The sequence below is a fragment of the Amphiura filiformis genome, chromosome 7 (assembly GCF_039555335.1).
Source record: "Amphiura filiformis chromosome 7, Afil_fr2py, whole genome shotgun sequence".
Taxonomy (NCBI): domain Eukaryota; kingdom Metazoa; phylum Echinodermata; class Ophiuroidea; order Amphilepidida; family Amphiuridae; genus Amphiura; species Amphiura filiformis.
The window spans coordinates 54,077,069-54,103,286 of NC_092634.1; the positions used below are offsets into that span (position 1 = coordinate 54,077,069).

Sequence of the window (26,218 nt, forward strand, 5' to 3'; positions counted from 1 at the left end):
ATAAATGGGTTGAATAAATTGCAACAAATATTAATATATACAAGTTAGCTCATTATGCCTCTAAATTCTTTGTTTCAATTTTTCCTTTCATCAGAGACATCATATCACCATCACCAAACCCACTAGAACATTTTGACAAGCTTGACTCCAATTCGGCCCCGACGGAGACGGCTGATGATCCGCCAGGTACCAATCATGACAGAAATGAATCATTCTTGAAACTTGAAGGGATGCATTCAGGTGATGACAGCTCGCCGGATAATTCCTATGATTGTAGTGAATATTCAAATGATAATTTTGTATGAAACATTCATTAAAACAGATTCACAAAGATCGTTCATAAAATTTGTGACCGAATCAGTTCTTTGTTCAGGTCTTCAGAGAACTATACTAAATCCTAGAAAGAATCTTCATTTGGTGCGTCTACATCAGGGGCCATCCTTCTTGTAACGTGACAATATTTCTTTGTTTAATAACCCAATTTGTAGCGCGCTTTGCCTCGCTTGCCTCACCCCACTCAGGTGCAATGGGAAGCTGTTAGGGGTAGTCACAGTCGTTGTACTGATGTACCCTGCGCCACTTGTAGGCTGCAAATGTGGTTCCGACATATGACGGCGGAATAAATGTAAAGCGCTTAGAGGCTGTTTACGGCATAAAGCGCTATATAAATGTCTACATGTATTACCATATTTAAGCACAAGATGCTGGTTATTCCGACCTTTGGGATACAGCATCCCATTTAAAAATATTCCTTATTTTGTTGAGATACAGTATTATGTGACGCATATTCTCGTGTTTCTAAACATAGAATTCTGCATATAATAGAAAAATCCCCTTTTAATGTGCACGTTTTACTACATAATATTGAATGTTTTGCCAATCATTTTCTCTGGTTCTGGTGCACTTATTGATGACGATGACAGTATCAAAACCAGACAAGAGGATTGTTGTGCCAAAAGTTATTAACCATGCAGTTTTGATGAAAGCAAATACCAAAATTCTATACTTGTACATTGTAGGTGGTCTATTAGAGCACCCACACCATGTTATTGGTAGCGATCATTATTTCTGTACACCACACTATCAGCCAGTGCAATATACACTTTATATGAAGCCTGCGCTCTGAAGGAAGGGGGAGGGAGCTATAGGACCTGTTCAAGAACCGATTCTGTTACAAAAAACTTAAAACGATTTGTGTGTATATCAATATGGTTACAGGTCAATAGTCCCAAGTGTCATTAGTCCAAAAACCCAATAACTTAGTTATAGACCCTACTCCTTACTCAAACCCTAAACTTCACCCTATACACTCTAAATTAAAAATAAATCCGTAAGGATTGTAATTAGGGACCAATCAATTTTAGATTTAAAATTAATCTTGAATTTGAATTTTTAAAGATTTAATTTTAAATCTAATATGATTGGTCCCTAATCACAATCCTTTAGGATTTATTTTAAATCCTTGAAATTTAGAGTGTAACACTAACTTATAATCTAAGGCCCTAAGCCCTAATCATACCCTACTCCTGAGCATAACCCTTACTTTGTAATCCTAACGTTGACCATGACCCAAGCCTAAACCTATCCCTAACATTAATGCTACGCATAACCTTATCCCTAATCCTAACCTAAAATGCCATAAACCCTAACTTTAACCCTTTTGGGACTAATGACCCTTCGAACTAGTGGGCTGTTCCCCATAATAATATATTAAGTGCAATACATTTTGTGATACAATAATATGTAATGAAGAGTTTATATCAAAATTCATGACAGATTATTGATCATTTTGTTTGTGTGTGTCAAAAGAAATATTTTACGTTTTATAGCCAAGATAGCCAATATATGAAATAAGGTATTTATTTCCAGTATATGTAATGAAAAAGTTACTCAAGCAACGATGAAGAAGTTAAGTTCAATCCATAGGCACTACCAACTGAATTGTCGGCCTCAAAAATCCATTTTGATTGGTTACATCGGGGTTATATGTCATGTATTGAACCAATAAGAGATGTGGTAAGAATACAAGTCGTGTAGGGCTTGATGGACTGAAAATTGCTACAAGATCAAAAAGCTCTTGTTTGATTGGTTACTCAGATGATTTTATCATGTAATTAACCATTCAGGGGCTCTGTAAGGGAAAAAAGTGCACATGAAGTTAAGATTATATTTTAAAACAAATGATTAATCTGATGGAGAGGCGTGCTTAATGCCAATAAATAATGCTTGGATCTTATTTTTATTTTTCATATTGAAAACATGTAATGTATTTATGACTTTCACTTGAAGTATTATAATAACAAGAGTGCCACACATCTCTTCCAGGATTTTCAGTGATTTTGATGCAAGACAGGGCAAATTTTGTACCCTTTCCAAGCTTTAGTGTCACGTTGTAATTTAGATAGTAAAGTGCAGGGGCAACCATGTGGCATGCACATCAGCTTGCCAGCCTCCAACGCTACAATTAATTTGAACCCTGATAAGAATCATTACATCTTCTTGGTCATTTGTCCTTTGCTCACCTTCTTTCCTTTTTAAATGATTTTTATTGCCACCTGGCAGTTCTGGCACCTTTTTTCATTTTAGGCAAACTACTCCAAAAATATGTGTTCATCCATATCAAAATGATGCACTTGCCGGCTGCTACATGTGTCTCATTTCCCATAATAGCTAGGAAGAAATACCAGACTCATCTCAAGCAGAGGTCACTTCAAATTATCCAAAATCACATGATTTAGGAATACAGAGAACATTCCATAAACCTATGACTTTGGGATGATTGGAAGTGACCTCCACTTGAGATGAGTCTGGTATTTAGTCCTAGCTTTTACGTGAAATGAGACGCATGTAGCAGCCGACAAGTGCATCGTTTTGATATGGATGAACACATATCAGAATCTGACAACCCCAGCTTGCATTTTTTATTTTCTCTTGAACAATGCAAATCACAGCGGGGAACCAACAATTGCAGCCGACAAAAAAAAAAACCACTGCGTTTGTTATAACAGCACAAACACATGCAAAAAACATAACCCTACTTCTGATTTCAGACAAATACAGCACTAATTTTGTGGCATTAATGAAATATTATCCTGATTTGCAAACTGAAACAGCTCAATCTGAATCCTTTATAACTAACTGGCAAGAGTTTCATTGCTTTAAAAAGAAATTATAAGCACAGATTTGAAACAGAAAGGTGAATAAACAAATACATCATCTTATTTTCTATGACGGACAATGACACTGAAAGTTTACACAATGCCCGGTTAAATTAAAGTGTGCTGTTATGCACAAAATGTTTTATTTTACATGCTACTGAAGAACTACTGGTAAAGTATTTGTCTAGGAATATATTTTACAGTATTTGTAATACAATAACTATTGTAACTAAATTCTTGTTCAAAAACCCAATCAATTTTATACAAGTTATATTATGTTAATTTGATTGATGCATATTGAACCACATGCAATTACTTATTACTATCAGTTCATAGGTTAAAATCCCAGATTTATAAACAGGGCCAGATTTATCACTGGGCCAAATGGATACCAAGATTTGGGAGGATAAAAAAGAAAATATAAAAAAAAGTTTAAAAGCACTGGTTTGGAATGAGAAATTAGTTACAGGGTAGCCAGGGGCCTTAAAATTTACCCTGGCCCACCCTGAAAAAGGAAAATTTGGTCCTGTTTATAAACCATCCCTGTAAGAGTGAAGGGCCTTAGGAGAGGCACTTGTTTACCATTTTTGTTTGCACGTACTGCGATCTTGTTCGCGTATTACACTCTACAATGCATTGCATACTAGTGCCTCAACAAGTGATGACGTGGCTGCTGCCATCTTATGATAAACTGCATGCAGAAACCAATGAAATTCAGCGCTTACAAGCTAAACCACAGCCACTGACCAAGAATCACTTTCTACTGATATATATGAGTGGGGTAAACAAAGACAGCCCTTATATTGCTTTTGATTGTAACATTTTTTGAGATACACGCTGTAGTAATTTGGGAAGTAACACCGTAAAGAAACTTATTATAGTCCTCATCATCTCACACAATTTGGTGTACTGGTGAATGATTATGAGTTATAAGCCAAAGATTAGGGTAGCCATGGATACATTTTTGCACAGTTTCCATGTTGTATTAGTATGCATCATGTTAAAAATACAACATGTTAAAAATGCAGTATGCTAAAACTGCAAAAATGCAAAGATATCCATGGCTACCCCCAATCATAATGGATTTATTTGCCTAAAACCCTTAAATCCACATCCATTGTGCTTTTGTGTGAAATTAAACCTTAAAAACAAGTTTATCATCAAATGTGTACAAGTGTTTTATTTAATGAGATTGAGGCACTTTAATTTGCCAAATTTACTATTTAGTGAACACAAATTAACTTAAACAATATTTCAACTGAATGGTCAAAACAAGACCAGAATAAAACATTAATTATTCAATACATTAATCAAGGGCTCAGAAACACAAGGCCTCATTTTCACTTTTTTTTTCTTCAAAAATGAGTTTGGTATCAAATATTCAGAATGACACAAATTCTCTTTCCAATAGTTACAAGCCAGTATAGCAAGGCCGCATAATGCTGTTATGTACATGCAGTATGACCAAATCTTCAATCGTTTTTTTTTCTCAAAATGACGATAAGGCCTTGTGTTCGTGAGTCCTTAATATTCCCATTCCATACATGTATGTAGGTCCATTTCATCTTAACTGAATACCGTATATTCTCTAATTAACGCCTCCTCTAATAAACACCCCCATCATTTTTCCAAGGTGACTGAAATACATACATTTCTATGCTGCAGCAATTAAGCATGGTAAATAAACTTAGAACTGGTATGTCATGATCACAAAATTGCATGGACAAACCCTATTCTAACTTAAATTTCCATCCAATTCATTGCTGCAATATAGTAGAATGTTCATATACCGTAAAACCTCGTCTACAAGCATATAGAGTGTTTCTGATGAAAGTTACATTAATCCAGGCACCATTATGGAGTTTGAGACAATAAATTACGGATCCAAGGATATACAAACAAGTATTATTTTAAGACCAATCTATTGTATTGGCATATTTACCCTTGTTTCGAACTAATTTAGCTTTCATAAAAAACACTATATATGCTTGTAGACAAGGTTTTACGGTATGTAAGTAAATCACATTCTCGCATAAAAATACACTTAAAGGACTACCATGAGCCACCATGTTGTATTTCAAAACTGGAAGTCGTATTTTGCAATTTCAACCAGACCTTTTTCATTGAAAATTCTTGGAAAATTCATTTCTAATAATCACCACATTTCTAAAATGTTGATTAGAGAATATACGGTATTCCTTTGTAACAGCAGATGTCCCTTTGCACACACAAAACATGTAGTCTCATACAAGCCACTTAAAATATTACTAAGTATTCCTTTAATATATTTATCATCACATCAAATTATGCATTCAGGGGTAGAATTTCACTGCACTGGGCAAATATCAATTTTTCTCACCAATAGCTGTTTGCAAGAATCAATTTTGCTTTACCATGTTTAATCTTGATTAATGCAATGCTATAAACAAAAATCTTAGTGTAAATTGATTCATTCTCACAATTCTAGTCCTGATGCTAAGATACAGCAAATCAGGGTACAGGTGAGCTCCATTAAATGGTTCACTGTCTACAGAAACTGTTCACAATCATGTTGGAGGCAAGAGTTGATGTACATGCAGGTCATTACAAGCTATTAACTTCAACAACACTTCCATTTTCACCCTTCTTTTTCTTAAAAATGCTGCAACATGTCATTCAGTCAACCACTTTTGTTAAACCACAACTCAAAATACATTTGTCTTACATTATGAGGGTTATTTCAAACAGATTTTACAAAAAATATCTTAATCTCACATGTATTTGTAACAGTCAAACATTTGTTTACCTTTCGACCCCATTTACTGTATTTTGAGCCCTAATATAAGCTTAAAGTTGATTGACATTTCTGAATTCAACTACAGCTAAATGTTATTTTCAACTGCAGTTAAAAGTGTGATTACAATGACCAATAAAAATGCAGTATCTGAAACCAAATTCAAAACTTTGATTGTGATCCCATGTCTCCTTTGCTGTCTGAGTCATATATATATGGGTAGTTTCTCTCATTCAATACAATCTCTGCTATGAGTTTTGTTCTGTGGGAGCTGGTGGACTAGGTGAGGGTTCTGCTGTTACTGCAGGAGTTGGTTCCTTTTGAACAACCTGTGGGAGAAGAATAAAATTGATTAGCAGTTTGTTAACAGTCTGCCGCCTGGACAACCAATTCTTTAGAAATGCTTAGTCGCGCTAAAAGTCGATCGATACATGTAAAAATCAGCACAATTCAGAGATACACCTTTTTGCTATGAAATTAATTTTCTCGGTCAAATATAAAGCAATATTTTTTTTTTCTTCAGTAATGTCAGTTAAAAACTTGGTGCTTGAATATACATTTTTTTTTAAATCCTGGTGTTAAAATTAAACATCAAATTGTGTCTTTTAGTGTGATATTTTTGATTTTTATAGGCCTTGAATTCGCCTGCGAGCTTTTTACTGAATTCATGTTTTAGCGTCTCAAACTAACATAGTTTGCTAAAGAAAGATATTTCCCACCTCTGTAAAGCACATCGTGTGGGTCTATATGTTATAGTTTTGTCAGAATTTCCGTTTTTGTTTTACCCTTTTTTCCATTCATGGTCCGAAAATGTCAAACTAAGTAAAGTAGGCAATGGTGAGTACTTTTATCTCGAGAGCAACCAGCTGAAATAGTCGATATTTCCTTTGTTGTTATCCAGGTCAATTTTTCATTGAAAGCAAATTGCCCGACCAGCGATTAAATCCCCAATTGGGTGTTCTGGTTAAACATGATCAGTAGGAGCGCTATAGGTCTGGGAATTTCTTTGCAATATTGAAGTTCTGGCAACACTATAGCCATGCCGGTATTCCTATTAAACCCAGGGATATCGATCCACAATGCTAGTACTAGCCTTTAGATTTCACGTGTTGATTTAGAAATTTGATTCACCGACAGTGAAAGATGGTAAAATCAAAACGGAAATTCTGACAAAACTATGATATATAGCTCACGGTGATGTGCTTTAGAAAGTTGGGGAAAATCCTTCATTAGCGAACTATATTACTTTGAAAAGCTAAAAGGTTGATCCAAGAAAAAAGCTCATGGGCCGAGCTGAAGCCTATAAAAATCGAATATCTTACACTAAATGACTGAATTTCAGGCCTAAGTTTAACACCAGGATTAAAAAAAAAATCTGTATCAAGCATTATAGTTTTTCCAGCCATTTACTGAAAAAATGAAAATTATTGCTTTTCATTTGGCTGAGAAAAAATTTTTTACACTGAAAGGTGTAACTCAAAATTTTGCTCATTTCAACACCAATTTCGATCGTTTGTATTGCCTCATTAAATGACTGAGTGAGCCTTGCAGAACAAAAAGAATTGGTTGTGCAGGTAGCTGACTGTTAAAGTTTAAAAACAAAACAATATTATAACACTGGAATACTCTCTGTCTGTACCCTGGTGGGGTCACTCAAGTTGAGTTACTGACCGCATGATTGTTACCAAAATCGCGGAAATAAATGGGTCAATTTGAGGGAACGCCCGTGGACAAAATTGTCTGCGAAAATTGGTAAATTAGGGATAACAAGGCGGTTCTCGAACCACGAGTCTCGCCTGCTTTCGCGATCGCCTGCTTTTACGATTACTTTTGGTAGAAGTAAATGAACCTGCAACAACCCATGGCGATTTGCCTGTTCAATTTGAGCTTGATTGGCCCAATATTGGAATTTGACCTTTGATCCCTAAATTTTGGTGGGTCTCGGCTGGGCACAATTACCTGGCTGATGGTGACTGTAGGCCTACCCACCAAGTCTCATGCCCATCCGACAATTTTTACTAATTTGACCTCAGATGACCCCTACTGACCCCAAAATGACCTTCCAAAAATTGGGCTCTAAATGTTGACTGTACATGTCATGGCCATACAACAGTTTTTAGTCATTTGACTTCAGATGACCTCTGAGTGACCTCAGATGACCTTGCAATGACTGTCCAAAAATTTGGCTCTAAATGATGACTGTACCCACCAAGTTTCATGCCCCTGTGACAGTTTTTAGAAATTTGACCACAGACGACCCATGGGTGACCTCAGATGTCCCTGAAATGACCTTACAAAAATTGGACTTTAAATTTTGACTGTAACCACCAAGTGTCATGCCCATGGATGACCTTTGATGATCCCAAAATGACCTTCCAAAAATTGGCTCTAAATGTTGACTGTACCCACCAAGTTTCATGCCCATACAACAGTTTTTAGTAATTTGACCTCAGATGACCCCTGGGTGACCCTGAAATGCCCTTCCAAAAATTTGACTCTTAATGTTGACAGTGACCACTTAGTGTCATGCCCATACGAGTTTTTAATAACTTGACCTCAGATGACCCCTGAGTGACCTTGGATGACCCGAAATGACTTTCCAAAAACATGGCTCTAAATGTTGACTATACGCACCAAGTTTCATGCCCATATAACAGTTTCAAGTAATTTGACCTCAGATGACCCCTGGGTGACCTTGGATGACCCAAAAATAACCTACCAAAAATTTGGCTCTAAATGTTGACTGTACCCACCAAGTTTCATGCCCATACGACAGTTTTAGTAATTTGACCTCAGATGACCCCTGGGTGACCCAGAAATGCCCTTCCAAAAATTTGACTCTGAATGTTGACTGTAACCACTAAGTGTCATGCCCGTTTGACAGTTTTAGTAATTTGACCTCAGATGGCGCCTGGGTGACCTTGGATGACCCTAAATTACCTTCTGAAACTTTGACTCTAAATGTTGACTGTACCGCCAAGTTTCATGCCCATATGGCAGTTTTTAGTAATGTGACCTCAGATGACCCTGTGTGACCTTGGATGGCCCAGAAATTACCTTCCAAAACTTTGACTCTAACTGTTGACTGTACCCACCAAGTTTCATGCCCATATGACAGTTTTAGTAATTTGACCTCAGATGACCCTTAGGTGACCTCGGATGAACCCGAAATAACCTTCCGAAAAATTTACTCCAAATGTTGACTGTACCCACCAAGTTTCATGCCCATACGACAGTTTTAGTAATTTGACCTCAGATGACCCCTGGGTGACCTCGGATGACCCCGAAATAATCTTCCGAACATTTTACTCTAAATGTTGACTGTACCCACCAAGTTTCATGCCCATACGACAGTTTTTAGTAATTTGACCTCAGATGACCCCTGGGTGACCTCGGATGACCCCGAAATAATCTTCCGAACATTTTACTCTAAATGTTGACTGTACCCACCAAGTTTCATGCCCATACGACAGTTTTAGTAATTTGACCTCAGATGACCCTGGGTGACCTTGGATGACCCCGAAATAATCTTCTGAACATTTGACTCTAAATGTTGACTGTACCCACCAAGTTTCATGCCCATACGACAGTTTTTAGTAGTTTGACCTTAGATGACCCCTGGGTGACCTCGGATGACCCCGAAATAATCTTCCGAACATTTGACTCTAAATGTTGATTGTACCCACCAAGTTTCATGCCCATCGACAGTTTTAGTAATTTGACCTTAGATGACCCCTGGGTGACCTCGGATGACCCGAAAGAATCTTCCGAACATTTTACTCTAAATGTTGATTGTACCCACCAAGTTTCATGCCCATACGACAGTTTTAGTAATTTGACCTCAGATGACCCCTGGGTGACCTCAGATGACCCCGAAATAATCTTCCGAACATTTGACTCGATGTAGCACCCCAACAGAGACATTTTTGACATAAAACCCGTTTTAGACATTTTTTGAAAAAATGCTTCCTTCACCCTAAAAGGTTGTTTTAAATGTACAGTTTCCTATACTTTTGTACATGAGAGACATTCTTAAGTCTTTTTGGCCTAATAACTTGGCCTACATGACCGAAATTGATATATATAATGCGCAATATAAAAACATTATTTAATTAAATTTTTGACCCCCCCAACTTCGAGTGTGTGGGAGGGGGCCACATGGGGGGGGGGGGGGTGCTAGTGAACATTTGACTCGATGTAGCACCCCAACAGAGACATTTTTGACATAAAAACCCGTTTTAGACATTTTTTTGAAAAAATGCTTCCTTCACCCTAAAAAGGTTATTTTAAATGTACAGTTTCCTATACTTTTGTACATGAGAGACATTCTTAAAAGTCTTTTTTTGGCCTAATGACTTGGCCTACATGACCGAAATTGATATATGTAATGCGCAATATCAAAACAATATTTCATTAAATTTTGACCCCCCCCAACTTTGAGTGTGTGGGAGGGGCCACATGGGGGGGGGGGTACTAGTGTGCATCCTCTGGTCATACTACCCCCACCACATTATGTTGACCGTACCCACCAAGTATCGTGCCCATACGACAGTTTTTAGTCATTTGACCTCAGATGACCCCTGGATGACCTTGGGTGACCTTGACGCACGAACCAATACAAACTTGTTCTGTCTGGGGTGAAGATGCACCCACCCACCAAGTTTGAAGAACGTCGACCCCTAGTTTCGAGAAAATAGGTTTTTGCATTTTATGCATAAATTATGCAAATTAGGTACTTAATTACCATATTTTGCGCTGAAAATCGAATCGGATTGAGATCCTCTGGTCATACTACCCCTACCACGTTTCATCATCATAGGGCTTAGGGATCTTACGAATCCCCCAGATACAGCTCCACAAGGCGGATTTCTTCAGATTTCCAACCATATTTGTAGAAGCGTTCCGCATAAATTATGCAAATTAACAACTAAATGCGCATACTTTTCGGCGAAAAACTAATCAGGTGATCAGCAGATGTGTATCATAGCTGCCACCAGGTTTCGTTACCATCGCCCGACGGATCTTGAGATAGTCTGTCCACAAACTCCGCTATCAATTTGCGCTGATTTAGCGCGCAAAATTATGCAAATTAGCTATGTTAATTTGCATATTTTTCACCGAAAACATACGATTCTGAGCAAACTTGGATACCCTTCCTCCCACCAAGTAGCGTCGCCGTAGGTCTTACGGTTCCCCAGATACAGCTCCGGACGGACACACATACATCCACACACACACCCCCCCACACACACACACGCACGGACAGACAGAAATAGTGATTACTAAGTCCCATCCTGAACAAAGTTCAGGCGAGACAAAAATGGGTCACGAATTTGTTGACTGTTACCACATGCACATAGAAAAGGTTAACAGGTAGGCCTACCCACTCATTGATAGACACAAAGGCATACTTTTATGAATCTGTGATGCCCTTTTATGTTGTTCCATTTAAATATGTTATGGAAGAAAAATGTGTGAATATTTGTTGAAGACTTATCTTTGATATCTATATAAATAAAAGGAAGTCGCTAAATCTTGTCCAGAAGCAGGCTCCGAGACGATTTGACTTTCAGCTCTGATTTATTCGTACATTGATCGGGTACATATTGCCATTAAACCATCTGGCGTTCATTTTTGCAAAACTATTTAATCACTATGGAAATAACAAAAAAAAGGTCAGTTGCTAGGCCGTTGAGGTCAATTAAAACCTTATGGGTCAGATCATGACAGCAAACGCGTCAAGTGGCGAGTCACGCACCTGCGCGTACACCTAGGGTAGCGCTAGGTTGCTTTTTGGGGTCCCGGACCCACCAAAATAGAGTTCGGACCCCCTGTTTTTTAATTTACTGCAAGTTCAGGGGTCCCTGCAGACCCCCAGTTTTTCAACCGAGCACTATTTCAGACATAGTATTTATGCTGCATTTGTGCAACTCGGACTCACCAAACTCTCCTCAGGACCCCCTACGTGGCATCATGGTTTCACGCGCTTTACCGCGCATGGTATGGACGCACTTAATGTTGGCTTATACCGCGCGTAGGCCTGTGTACGTGACTGACTTCTTCTGTAACACAGTGGCGGATCCAGGAATTTGGGAAAGGTGGGCACACTCAAGTTTTTCCGCCACCTTCTTGAATGGCCACTGAAGCACCATTGTGTCGCTTGGCGCCGTGCAGGGGTTATGTCCCCTCAGAATTGAAAACTTGGTCAAAGTAAACACCTTGAAGCCATTTCGGGGGATCATTGGGTGTAAGCTGATGCAAAAGGGGTCATTGGGTGACAGATTTGCAAAAAAAGTCCACTTTTCAGTGGGAATGTTAACATGTAGCCAACAGGGACCGAATTAGTCGTTAACTGTGCAAAGGTAGGGGGTGGGTGAAAGTCCACATTTAAGGAATTCTGCGGCCCCAAATCCTGGCAAGATATAGGTTTAGCTATTAACAATACGGAATCGCTTAAAATGTTTTGCAGCAACTTTTAAACATGTTTCTTACATGTTTTATACTATTATAACCCGGAATTGAAACGTTTTCTAGCAACCTCTACTAACCTTAATGTTTTATGTTTGTTGGGATAAAGTTGAAATCAATCATTCTGTCACGAGCTGTTTCAAAAGTAATCTGAGGATTGAGTGAGTAGGCCTACCAACATTATCACAGGTCTGGATAATTATGTTTATCAAGCTAACATGATCATTACTATACTGGATTAATAATTTACACCAAGACACCGTGATTATCATCCCCGGGTTATCATCACCGTTTACCATGTTTACTAACCACTCCCGTTTACTAACCGCTCCCTTTACTCAACTAAGCGGGGACCAGCCTTGCCTGAATCTCCCTTAGTGTTAAAATAAGAACAAGTTTGCAAAAGTGTCCTTGGAATTGTAAAAATAGTGGCATTTAAAAGCACCATTTTGTCCCTGTTTTGGGGTAAAATTTCATGAAATGTCCTTGTAATTAATTGCAAAAGGGGGTATTTCAAACTTTTGGTAATGGTCATGTGCGTCACCCTCCACAGGGGAGTGACCCTACCAGCCTCTGTACTCAACACATGCACTTACACCGACTCTGTAGCACAATTTGAAATGAATTAACACAAGGAAACCCTTTCCTATTGTAATTAGATATCCAAGATTATTTAAACTGTTACAAAATCTATACATACCTTTACTCTGAAATTGTAAGGATCTCTAAACTCATGTTGACAATTTGCTATCCCCATACCAAAACCAGTGCCTGCTCCAAGAAAGATGGGCCATGTTTTCCCTGTTATTACAAGAATACATCATTCATTATAATCTCTCTGACTATTCTATAATGATAGGATTAGACAATAATAACTGTGCACCATCTAATTTGAGGTCATTGTGGGAAATTGGAGGGTTTTGTTTTGGACCAAGGTAGGCCTAAAACAAAACCAGACAATTTCACACAATGAACTCAAAATAGATGGTACAAAGTTATTATTGTCATTCATTGCCTTCGTATCTAATATTTAAAAAAAAAGAAATGCTGTTAAATATAAACAATTTTAATTAATATTATGATTTTGATTTAACTTTTGATCCAAACACCAGGAATTAATTCCTACCTTGGAATTTTCAGATGGTACCCCAACTTTCATCAGCAATAATTTTAACTAGGCGGTTACCCGTATTTGGTGGTTCTCGGCTGTCGCGATTACCTGGCTGATGGTGACTGTACCCACCAAGTTTTATGCCCATAGGACAGTTTTTACTAATTTGACCTCAGATGACTCCTTGTGACCTCGAAATGACCGTCCAAAATTTGGCTCTAAATGTTGACTGTACCCACCATGTTTCATGCACATACAACATTTTTTACTATTTTGACCTCAGATGACCACTGGGTGACCCCGGATGACCCCAAAATGACCGTCCAAAAATTTGACTCTAAAAGTTGACTGTACCCACCAAGTTTCATGCCCATACGACAGTTTGGGCTAATTTGACCTTATATGACCCCTGGATGACCTCGGGTGATCTTGACCCGCTTACCGAAACAAACTTGTTCTGTCTGAGGTCAAGCTGCACCCACCCACCAAGTTTGTGGAACGTGCGACCCCTAGTCTCCGGGAAAATAGGCGGACAGACAGACAGACAGACAGAGGCACAGAGTCACAGACTACCAGTATTATTATATAGATTATTGTTATAACCTATCAACCAGGCAAACTTGACAAATCAACCAGGCAAACTTGACATTAGCACCAACAACAAGAACTACCAATCACAGAAGCACGTTTTGGGTCTGTGTCTAGGTTTTTTACAGAAGGGGTCTTATTATATATGGCGCAAAGCGTATGATCAAGGCAAATAAACACAATACAAAAACAAAAGCCAATTGTTTAATACTTTTTAAGTTATGGCTCTGAACAAGCCGTGTATCCAGTGGCGTAATAGGGTTGGTAGCGCTCGGGGCAAGAAACAAAATAAAATTGGCCCCCTACCCCCCCCCCCAACCAGAGAATATCTTAACATTTTGGTAAGGCCTACCACAAATTAATTTTGGTTACTAGAAGTTGAATATCGGTCTTAAAATGTTCTTTCAATTGATTTTGTGCTGAAATTTTGACTTTCATCGATTGGAGGGGCACAGAATCAATGCTGAATTGGTCAATTTGGCAGGCCCCCTAAGGGTGGTGCCCAGGGCATGTTGCCCCCCTGCCTCCTAGTTACGCCACTGCATGTATCACTTTTCATTGGATTCGACCATATGAGCATTCATTGCCATGCAATACAGCTTTGTCAATACGTTAATGACTGCAACAGGTTTAAAGCGCTGTAGCCTACAGGTGCTGGACATGTCCCGTGCACTCCAATCCCAACCATTTCCTGGCATGATCAAGCTTCCTGGATTCCACATTTTTTCCAGACAGGGTTCACACCCTCCTCCCAAATAGTACCGGTAGACATGTCTGTATATTCTGCACTTGTGACAGAAATAGAAATTTTATAAAAATATACATATGTGACATGATCAAGGGGAATGAGTCATATGTCTGCAATTTTCAATTAGGAGTTTTTTATATCATTTTCTGGCAGTTTACGAATGCTACATTTTGATGCAAACCCAATCAAAATCAGACATCTGGTTACCGAGTTATGCGCAATTTATCTGTGGCTGAAAACAATATAAAACAAAAGAATTTGAACACTGTTTTTGCCAATATCTCAAAAACAGTATTAGTGACATCCGACTCATTCCTCTTGATCATGTCACTTATACTTGCATATATATGTTTTCACTTACTTTTGAAAACAATTGCAGAGAATACCACACCTACAGCTACACCTCCACCTGCAAATCAACAAAGCAAACATGTTTTTTAGATATAGCTTTTGTAAGTATGAAAGAGAGACTAGTTAATGAATGGCAAGAGGGGTCTTCGAACTAAGTCACATAGAACCAATTCAACAATTCTTCCTATACCTTTGTACAGGGGCCAAGCATTGTTAACCGGTGATGAATCCATGGTCCAGTAGCGTATACGCGAACGCAATGTAATGCATACGTGTTACGCATGAGCATGAAAAATTTGTCATGCCTGGATGGTATGCGTAAACATGAACTCTCTTATGTTGGCGGTAGCAGCTAAATATTACCGCTTTATTCTTTAGTTTTATTGCTGATATCAACAGAGAAATGCCGCGATCTTCTTGTAAGGTTGAGTGGCAACGACAAACGGACATTCCGAATGAAAGAATCGTGTGAATTAGACATCTTTAGCTTGTTTCATTGTTGAAAGGGATTCAATCATATTTCACAGTTGTTCATCACCGATAAACAACTCACGTCCGGCGTGTCTGCGTGGTTTACTTCGCTCGGGCAGCTGATCCAGAGGGCATCATCATCTTCTGATGACGTCATACCATCTAACAAAGGATCGATTAGCATACACCATAAAGAAAGGCAACAGACTGGATTGTTGAAATTTTATGGAAAATGTGATTTTTTTATTGGCATTAGACTATGAAAGCTTTGAAATCTGGCAAAACCAGCAAACACTGGACAAAACTAGAAGAAACTCATAGTCAAACATTAAACATTTAACAGTATTAAATGCACAATTATTAATTTTAAATTAACTTTTCAAAGTTGCCCTGATTTCCATTCTTCCTAAAACTTTCGAATTCACTATCACTTTTATCCGATTTGTCTTGAAAAACATGATTTAATTTGTCAAATTCACTGGATGTCGCCATTTTCGTGATCACACATCCACATCGAGAAATTTGAAAATTTTATGCTGCGTTTCTAGACTATTTTTTACAGCTGTCGATCGCGAACTTTGGCTTTGATATGCCTTGCATTGCCCTGATTTTCAAGGGACTTAGGCTGTGTATGAGGCTATCAGCCCTCGAATTAACCCACGGCACCGACGGCATATTGCCGTGGGTACCCACCCCCATTGCTGCAATGCCCTCAAAATTTGTCCTTTACCGACGGCAGTCACTTGCCATGCCCCTAAATGAAGTTGCCGTGGGTGCCCTAGCCGGCCACCCTTGCCCCTTCATTATAAAATCATTAACAAGTACTGGTTAAAACCAAAAAAAATTGTGGAAAATTAAATCGAAAATCTTGAACACGATCGCTATTTTGAGCATCGTAACCACAGAATTGATCGTCACCCAGCTCTATCAATCACAGTATACACAATAGTTTGTTGTCAATTAATTACCCCTACGTAAGCTTACATATTCAGCCAATCACATCGGCTTTTATACATTACCCCCAGATGAAATAAAGCACATTTTACTCAAAAGTTTTGCTAGGCATATCCGTCAGGAGTATCTCCATTTATTTGTAATCCAGAATTGGATTTAACTTCAGCTTATCCAATAAAATACGGACCAAAAGGGTCCGTTCCAATACATCAAACGTAGCCTAACTTCTCAAGAAAAATTTCTCAAGAGAAATTTACATACATTTATTGAGTCAATCCTTTAATATAAATACCTTAGAAAAGTGCATAACATTAATCCTACTTTCCTGAAGCCGGGAACATTCAGGAAAGTAATCTGGATATTTGACATAATTTCGTTCAACTTCTCATGCACTATTTCTCAAATATATTAGTAACAAATTATTACTATTTGTAAACACTTATGCAATTACCTATGGTGATCAAATTATTTTCATATAATTGGCTTTAAGATGAATTTTTTGTGGCCATGTCCCTTTTTTACCGCCACCTTTTTTAACCATCTAAACACAGTGTGCCTGCTCACCCGTAAAGATACAGCCCTCTCGGGAATTTCCCGAGCCCATGCTAAATTACTTACCCGTAAGTGCAGGGGCCTCTCAAGAACAAGGTGTGGCCCAACTTCTCACAGAGAAGTTAACCCCTCTCGGAATTTCCCGAGCCCATGCTTAAATTACTTACCCGTAAGGTACAGGGCCTCTCAAGAACAAGGTGTGGCCCAACTTCTCACAGAGAAGTTAACCCCTCTCGGGAATTTCCCGAGCCCATGCTTAAATTCCTTACCCGTCAGGTACGGGGCCTCTCAAGAACAAGGTGTGGCCCAACTTCTCACAGAGAAGTTAACCCAAATTAATTCCTTGTGAGATACGGGGCCCTCCAGGGAATTTCCCCGAGCCCTTTAATTTGCACACACACAAGTGTGGCCTAATTTTCCCTCTCGCAAAAGAAGTTAACCCAAATTAAATCCTTGTAAGGTACATAAATGAATGAAATGAAGAAATGAATGATTGCATTAATAAATGATTGAAACATGAATGACCATGGTGCCCTCCAGGAAATTTCCCACAAACCCCTTTTGCTCACACACAAGTGTGGCCCAACTTCTCAGAGAGAAGTTAACCCGAATTAAGTCCTAGAAAGATACATAAATGAATGAAAGAAATGACTATATGAATGAATAAATGAAAAATGAATGAATGAATGAATATGGGGCACCCACGACTTTAAGCGAGACCTTTTGCACACACACTTGTTCCCCAACTTCTCACAGAGAAGTTAACCCAAATTAATTCCTCGTAAGCTACGGGGCCCTCCAGGAATTTGCTCAACCCTTTTGCACACACACAGTGTGGACCAACTTCTCTTTGCAGAGAAGTTAACCCAAATTAATTCCTCGTAAGCTACGGGGCCCTCCAGGGAATTTGCTCAACCCTTTTGCACACACACACAAGTGTGGACCAACTTCTCTTTTGCAGAAAAGTTAACCCAAATTTATTTCTCGTAAGATACGGGGCCCTCCAGGGAATTTCCCGGCCCTATTGCACACACACAAGTGTGCTCCCACCGCTTTTCTCACAGAGAAGTTAGCCCAAATTAATTTAGTGTAAATAACGGGACCTCCATGAAATTTCAAACATGCTCAAAGTGTGGCCCAACTTCTTAAAAAAGTTAACAGCAATGTATTAACCGACAAGTTACAAAGCCCTTTTTCAGAGATTTCCTGAACCCCTAGATCTGTGTACCCAAATGAGGATTCCCTCCCAAAAGAAGTTCATAACTTGTGAACTTGTTGAATCCAACCCCTTGGTCAATTAACACCCTCTCTTCCTTGCAGTTTGCCATTACCTAGAGGCTACCATTAACAACTCATATTTCAATACACTCATAGTATACATGTGATCCTCAATATCCCATACAATATGGGGTCCTCCCAGTTGACTACTGCTCCACGATAAAATTGAATACTGAAATATGAAAAAAAAATAAAATTTTGGGTGTGGTGGGTGGGAAAATTTTTCCATTACCAAACTCCAGAAACATCTTACTCCTTTCAAGACAGATATCCTTATGGCCTTATCCTGGAAAACTAGGCAGGGCAAGAATGTCATTGACCACTTCTCATTGGCCACCGCAAACAATAGATCCTAAACATCACTGGCCCTTGGATAATGCCATTCCTAGGCAACCAATCAATAAATCAATCAATTGGATTTGACCAGGCACTGGTTTTGGACTAGTCTATTCCACAGGGGGTAAATTTGTTTATTGTATATAGATACAATAAACTTTATTATCTGGTTGCTAGAAATCTGACTTCATTTTCTCGATTGGTCAGAGAAATACCTTCAGCCTACTATCGACCAATCAGAAATGCTGTAAGTAACTATTAAAGCTTCCTCGTGTCGTGAACAAAATTCGAGCGCTGGGCAAATCAATTATTGATCTCTCGATTAGCAAACATTGACTTCCCATTGAAAACCGATGGCGATCCCCCTTCCGGTATCGTCTTATCTTGTACATGTGAGCCCATCTCTAGATATGTTTTGCACGCAATAGTTTTTATCCCGGCGAATTTGATCAATATTATTACCAAAGTTACAGCTGTTTCGAGTCAGTTTTGCAGCTCAGAACTAGGGATCGCAAAATTATCAACTTGCCCCAAAAAAGTTGCTGTGCCCCTTCAGATCCTTAATTCGAGGGCTGGAGGCTATAAAATCTCTAAAAAAAGAAATTCAAAAAAAAAAAATTTAGATAAAAACGTTGCCAAAGTCCAAAGTTACGGCAGTTTCAAAATAGGTGTTTTTGCGAGCGAGATTTTCTGCAATATCAATTTTTTGGAACAATTTTTCACATTGACGGTAGTACATACATTGTAGGGTAGACTCAATTTTGTTAACGTCACATGACCCAAGTGATTCAATTCTAGCTCACTTGGTCATAGAACTAGAAGTGTTCGAAATGCGGAAGTATGAAAATGTGCTCAAACTTGGCAGAGTTTGTACATGTTTCTGCAGCTGTTATTTTATTTGAACAATCAACATTTGATAGGTGTAGACCTATGGTACATGTGTAGCAACAAGGGATCACAGTCTGATCATCATGGCATGCCGCTGCATTTCCTGGTATGATTGATTGTGAATTTCAGATGGACTCACAAAAATTCGTCTGGACGCAAGCTTTTGCAACCTTACATGTATCGGCAAATTTGTGTCACTCACACACAGACGCAAATTTGTTAGGGGATACTACACCCATTGCATTTTTTTGTGTGTGTGAAGAAATAAGAAAAAAAAAATGGACAAAGTGGTATGCAAATTGAAGGGGCAAAACTTCTCGTTCTATTGGTGGCAAAATGCAAGAAAACACACACAAAAAATGCAATGGGTGTAGTACTCCCTTAAGCCTTGACAGGGACCCTGTCGCTCATGACAATAAAAGGGCACACACATTGATCAGCCGAAGAGAAAGAGACTGTCATATTTCTCTGAAAGCTACACTTTCACAAGTGGTCATGCGTTATGAATTGAGGCGAAACGTGTTACTGTATGCTCAAAATTAGAAAAAATAAACATGCTTTCAGTCACATAAAAAAATGATTGCAATTCATCTCTGGTTTGAAAATGTAAGGAAGAAAATTGTGCAATTTGTAAGTTGATACAGGGTCCCACAAAATATTTGATGTGGGGGAAAAGTTATACAGGGTTAAAAAGAAATACCCCCCCCCCAAAAAAAAACAACACCCACATTATTTTGCATACCGTACCTTGACATATATTTCGTTGATTTGAAAAATTTAAAAACCTGTGAATAAAGGAATCCTTTTCCTACCCTTCCAAAGTTTTTTCTTCTCAAAACCTAAATTGTTTGACCAAAAATAATCACATTTTTCAAAATTGATGCTTTCAAAAAAATGTTGTACTTTTCAACATCCTGTGTCACCCTGTTGTCACATTTTAGCTCCCTTCATAGTGATCAAAATGTGTTTTTGGGATTTGCTTCGTAGCGTCGATCAGGTACCTGTTTTGCCCGGCGTACCTGTTTTGCCCGGCGCAGTGTGTTTATGCACTGTACAGCTAGCAAGCGATGATCAGGTTAGGGTTAGGATTAGGATTAGGGTTATTCATTGGTAATATACTAATATAGTAAAAGTATAGGCTACCGTGTGCACGCTTTATTCCGTAAACAATAAGTATAATAAATAGACAGCTTTTCAGCACAACCATTTGTAGCATAGTGTGTATATGACTATGGATCGATAGGTTGCTGGCTCGAACCCCGGTCAATCCTTGGTAGAATTTGAAATCTAACTTGTTTCGTTTCTTTTTATTAAGTAAGAGGAAATAATAGTAGCCCAAGTAACTCTAACGTAACGCAACGCTAGTAGTAAGCATTTCGTAAAGGTGTGAAGAGGCATGCTTCGTAGTGCTTGTTAGGTACCCGTCAGATATCGTGAAAGTGTGACAAGAGGCTGCCTGTGACTGTGTACGTCATGTACATATGGTAGGCCTTCATACCGTACAATTCACGATACCAATCAGACGTGGTTTAATTCTGCATAAAACCGGGCCACATTATTTCTATAGATCTGCTGCGCATTCAAATTGCATTGCATTGCATTGCATCGTAATTTCATTTGTGTCCATGCTAATTATGTTTAACACAACATGAACTTGCGTGCTTTCAAGTAAATTCGCCGATAATAGGTGATCAAAAGCGATCGGAATGTTACAAAAGTACAGATCACATTCAGCTTACATGTACTTCATACATTAGGTATCCCAGGCAAACCTTAGTTAACACATTTGCTAGTCAGCGAAATTCGCCTAGACCGGGGCCCAAACACAATGCATATAAAATACATACATGTAGAAATTTGAATTTTTTTCGAGAACAGGTCGGTGAAGAAAACCTATATAAATGTTTTCTATACTTCACTTGACCCAAATATATGATTTTTTATGATGATGAGCCACTCGCACATGGAATTTTAGAGGGATTTTGATAGCAGTTCCATTAAAAAAAGCTGCTACAGTATCGCCATGAGACTAAGATCTAGAAACACCCCTAAATGCTGTTTTGGGGAATTTTGCTAGCAGAATCTTTTTGATGAAAGTCAATCTTTGACAAGATGTAACTTTGTTACGGAAAGTGGTATGACAAAAATGTTTTCAGTTTTGGCTTTCTTTACTCAAGGGCTTTAATTTTAAGGGGATTTGATATGTAAAATGATGCAGTTTGATGGCAAATTTGAATTCACCTAGCATACCTACATACATACATGTATGAGATGATCTTTGGAAAAATACGGCATAATTTGTCATGGTGCTTGCGGAATGCCAGGTCTTGAGTCTTGAGTTGATTTACTCCTTCAGTAAGCTACGCTTGTCCTAGGAGGATTGTGCTATGCATACGTATGCTCATAAATTTACAACGTGCAAGTAAAAACCGAAGACCGTGCAGTAAAATACTAAAATGTTGCCGTAATTCATGATTGACAACTGCAAATCGGCGTGTCATTCGTATCCTCCGCTGTCAATTTCTTATCCACTCACTAGTCCTCACAAAAGCTTTGTCAAGTTTAGGTTGGTTTACGTAATGTGTGGAGGCAAATTGCAATAAGTACAATGAAATAATGAGTAGGGCGGGCTCCGGGGCGGGTTTCTTCTTCATCTTTATACGTAACAGTATTGTTGTCCAAAAAAACCCGGAAGTGCTACATATGGTGCACTAGCTGAAATACAGCAAGATAATGTAAGTAAGATAGACAGTAAATGTAAACCGGTATTTAGGTATCCCAGGCAAACCTTAGTTAACACATTAGCTAGTCAGCCAAATTCGCCGAAAATGTCAATGCATATTTACATAGAAATTTAAAACAACTGGCCATGTAGAAATTTGAATTTTTTTCGAGAACAGGTCGGTGAAGAAAACCTACATAAATATGTTTTCTATACTTCACTTGACCCAAATATATGATTTTTTATGGTGATAAGACAATCGCACATGGAATTTTAGAGGATTTTGATAGCAGTTCCATTAAAAAAGCTGCTATCATAATGAGACTAAGATCTAGAAACACCCCCGAAATGCCGTTTTGGGGGAATTTTGCTAGCTGAATCTCTTTGATGAAAGTCAATCTTTGACAAGATGTAACTTTGCTATGGAGAGTGCTATGAAAAAAAGGTTTTCAGTTTTGGCTTTGTTTACTCAAGGGCTTTAATTTGATAAAATGATGCAGTTTGATGGCAAATTTGAATTCACTTAGGGCGATCCTGACTTTTAGACCACCCGCGCTATAGGCTCAAATATCACTATTTCATCAAGGTTTAATATTCTAACAAGCTTAAGGGGGTACTACACCCCTGGCCAATATTGTGCCTATTTTTGCATTTTTCTCAGAAATTATAGCGCATTGGTGACAGGTAAGATGTAAATTATAGGGGCAAAGACCACAACTACTGCACTGAAAATTCAGCAACCCAAGGCAAGTAGTTATTGATTTATTGATCAAATATTGGTTTTCCCTCATTTTTGACTGTAACTCCACAACTGTTGTCTGTGCTGAAATAAAATTTCCAGTGCAGTAGTTGTAGTCCTTGCCTCTATAATATACACATCTTACTTGTCACCAATGCGCTATAATTTTTGAGAAAAATGGAAAAATAGGCACAAAATTGGGCAGGGGGTGTAGTACCCCCTTAAACTAAAAGTTTCATCCAAGGAGTCAAGCATTAAACTATTAAGCAAAAATATCAAACAAGCTAAAAACGATTTTTTACCCGTTTTTGTAACAAGCTATTAACCATTTTTTGAAAAGAAGCTTAAAACATCGTAAAAATCATCTAAAAAATCTTTAAAAATACAGTGACCTACCTAATATTACTAATCTATGTTTCCGATGATATCCAAGAAGCTAAAATATTGTGAAAGAGGGCAGGGCTTTGAGTAATGAGAGAAATTACAGGGTAAATACATCACGTTTTTCGAGAAATTCCGCCATCTTGAATAAATGCAGAATTGCGTCGTGCAGTAAAACGATGTCAAACATGCAAACGCGCTTTAAAATTCACGATACGCTAGCGTAAATTACCGTCAAAACGAGCGTACAATACGTACATCAAGCGCTTGTGCTACGCGAAAACTTCGGAGCTCGATTCACCGGTTTTGTTACCAGCTATAGCTATAAAAACGTGAATTTTGGAACAAAATAAAGCTTGTTCGATGGAATAAAAGGTATGGTTGTACAGTTGAAAACATGTTTAACGTATGAATTTACAATTTTATATGTTTAACCTTGTTGCAAAAGTTTAATAGGCCTATGATAAATTTGCAATAAATAGCTCGGGTGGTCTAAAAGTCAGGATCGCCTCACTTAGCATACCTACTGTATTTTACCTAGTCACGATTATCGCACTTTCAGTTTCCCACAGCGTTTGAGCGGGAATTGGATTGCGTACTTTTTCGATGTCTAGTGAGCAAATTTTTTCAATATTTTGAGAAAATGATGTCAAATTTTCTATTCTGTATTGTTTGGTAATAATGTCTTTTGCCAATAGTATGTTTTAAGTTGTAATTTTGTGTTTTTGATTGCAAAGATCGGATATTTTCGTTCCCAATTCAATTCTGAACCCTTCGCAAGGGTGCCGATTTCGACAGAACTTTGACGATAATTTTGCCTTTTGGACACTAAAATGCTTTCGATCCTTAATTTTGTTTCAACCGAGTCTTAAATTAGCAAGCACAATACGGTTTGGTACCACTTTTATATACATTGATGAAATTTTAAAGATTTTTTTTTTTTTTTTTAACCGGCGCAAATCGTTAAGTGTGTATTTCCCATTGACATCCAAAATGGCGTAAGCCAGTCCTCAATATACATAGGTACGGCGTATATAGGACTGGTAAGCGAGTCTAATTTTACCCGGGTATTTTAGCTAGAGTATCTCGAGCTAATACCAATAGGCCTACTTATTCTACTTCTACTTCTACTTCTATGCATATTCTCATCAAAAGCCTGTTCAGCAACTGGATGAGGGACTGCTGTGCGGTGCTTCTAGCAGTGGACGAATGTGCTCTGTGCTCAGCCTCTTCTATTTACAGGTGCAACGGTTCATTTGGTGCAAGTAAAAACATCTGCCATGGATTTAGTTGGCTTTGATGGCTTCCTTGAACTGCTCCACAGTGGGCAGTTCAATGGTGATTTTGAAGCGCATCCCAGTCCCGTAGTGTCCTCGGGAAAAACTGTGCTTGTATGTGTCTGATGATGAGCCGAGTCGTGTAAAGCGATGATGCTGACTGCTACTGAGTAGTTCTGGTTCTTGGTGTTAAGTAGTTTGGCATGGGTATGGCTATGAGTTGATTTGTGACTTTGTAGAACATGGTGAGGCTAGCGTTCCTCCTTCTTTCTTCAAGTGTAGGTATGCCAAGTTCTTGTTGCATTGCAGTAACGCTAGCCTCCCTTTGATAGTTGCCGGATATGCAGGTATTGAAAGCGACTGCTATCTGTGCAGTAGGGCCTGTTTCAAAATTGTCGTAATCATGTCGGACGGAATTTGATAGCAAATATGGCTGTCATTTTTGTTCCAGAAGTACTGGACTGGTTTTATTTTACATGGGTATGGATATGGTACATAGCTATCATGCTATGGCAGTATTGTCTGAAAAATCCTTGATGGCTCCGTGTAGGACGGGAAAAAGTGACCATGTCGGACGGAATCGATAGAAATGGGGTTCCCAGGCTTTTGACATTCAAATTGATATTCTATTGAAAGTTACAACAATATCTTATAAAGTCCTGCCAAATAGTCAAAGGAACATTCATAAATTAAATTTCTCATACAATCTTTATTCAACAATCATTGTCATGGAAACGGCAACATCTCAAAAATGGGCCATGTCGGACGGAATGCATCATGTCGGATGGAATGAAATGTTGACTTTTTTAGCAACTTCTCAAAATTTAATATTTTTACCTGCATTATAAAGATAAGGTCATGTACTAATGCTGTATATACTTTAAAAGTATTGACCTCTATTTATTAAAGATGTAATAATGGAAATATTGACAAATTCCATCCGACATGCTAGATTCCGTCCGACATGATAATGAATTGAAAATTGGTCCCCAACTTGCTTAATTTTGAAACTTACTTCTTAGAAATGAAGTTACAATACATTTTATGTAAGATTCATATCTATTCCTTCATAAAATAAACTTTTTCTTATGAAAACAACAAGATTTCTTAACTATTTTGACGTTTTTTCATGGGTATACAAAAACACAAGCATGTCGGACAGATTTTTTGGAAACAATTAACAAGGGCTCCTTGAGCACTTATATTTCAATTGTTTTATTTTTTTGTACTTACACAATAAATACACACCTTATTTAGTTAATCAAAATAAAAAATTAAAACCATATGTCATCAACTTCAGACTTCTTGCTATTTTAAAAATGTAAACACTGAATTTTCCGTCCGACATGCATGAATTTTCTTTTCTAAGAAGTGTTTCCTGTAAAAAACTTTATTTATTCCTGTGAAGTATCCATGAATTTAA

At 38.2% G+C, this 26,218-nt stretch overlaps 1 protein-coding gene across 1 annotated transcript in view; it reads right to left on the reverse strand.

The window, feature by feature from the left end:
• Nucleotides 1–3,266: 3,266 nt before the first annotated feature.
• Nucleotides 3,267–26,218, reverse strand: part of LOC140157348 (MICOS complex subunit Mic10-like) — a 34,513-nt gene continuing 11,561 nt past the window's right edge. Inside the window, exons 2-4 of the mRNA XM_072180513.1 lie at nucleotides 15,208–15,255; nucleotides 13,100–13,200; nucleotides 3,267–6,260 (exon numbers count right to left, since the gene is read on the reverse strand). Coding sequence (XP_072036614.1) covers nucleotides 6,180–6,260; nucleotides 13,100–13,200; nucleotides 15,208–15,255 — 230 coding nt within the window. The 3' untranslated portion in view covers nucleotides 3,267–6,179. The remainder of the gene's footprint in view (nucleotides 6,261–13,099; nucleotides 13,201–15,207; nucleotides 15,256–26,218) is intronic.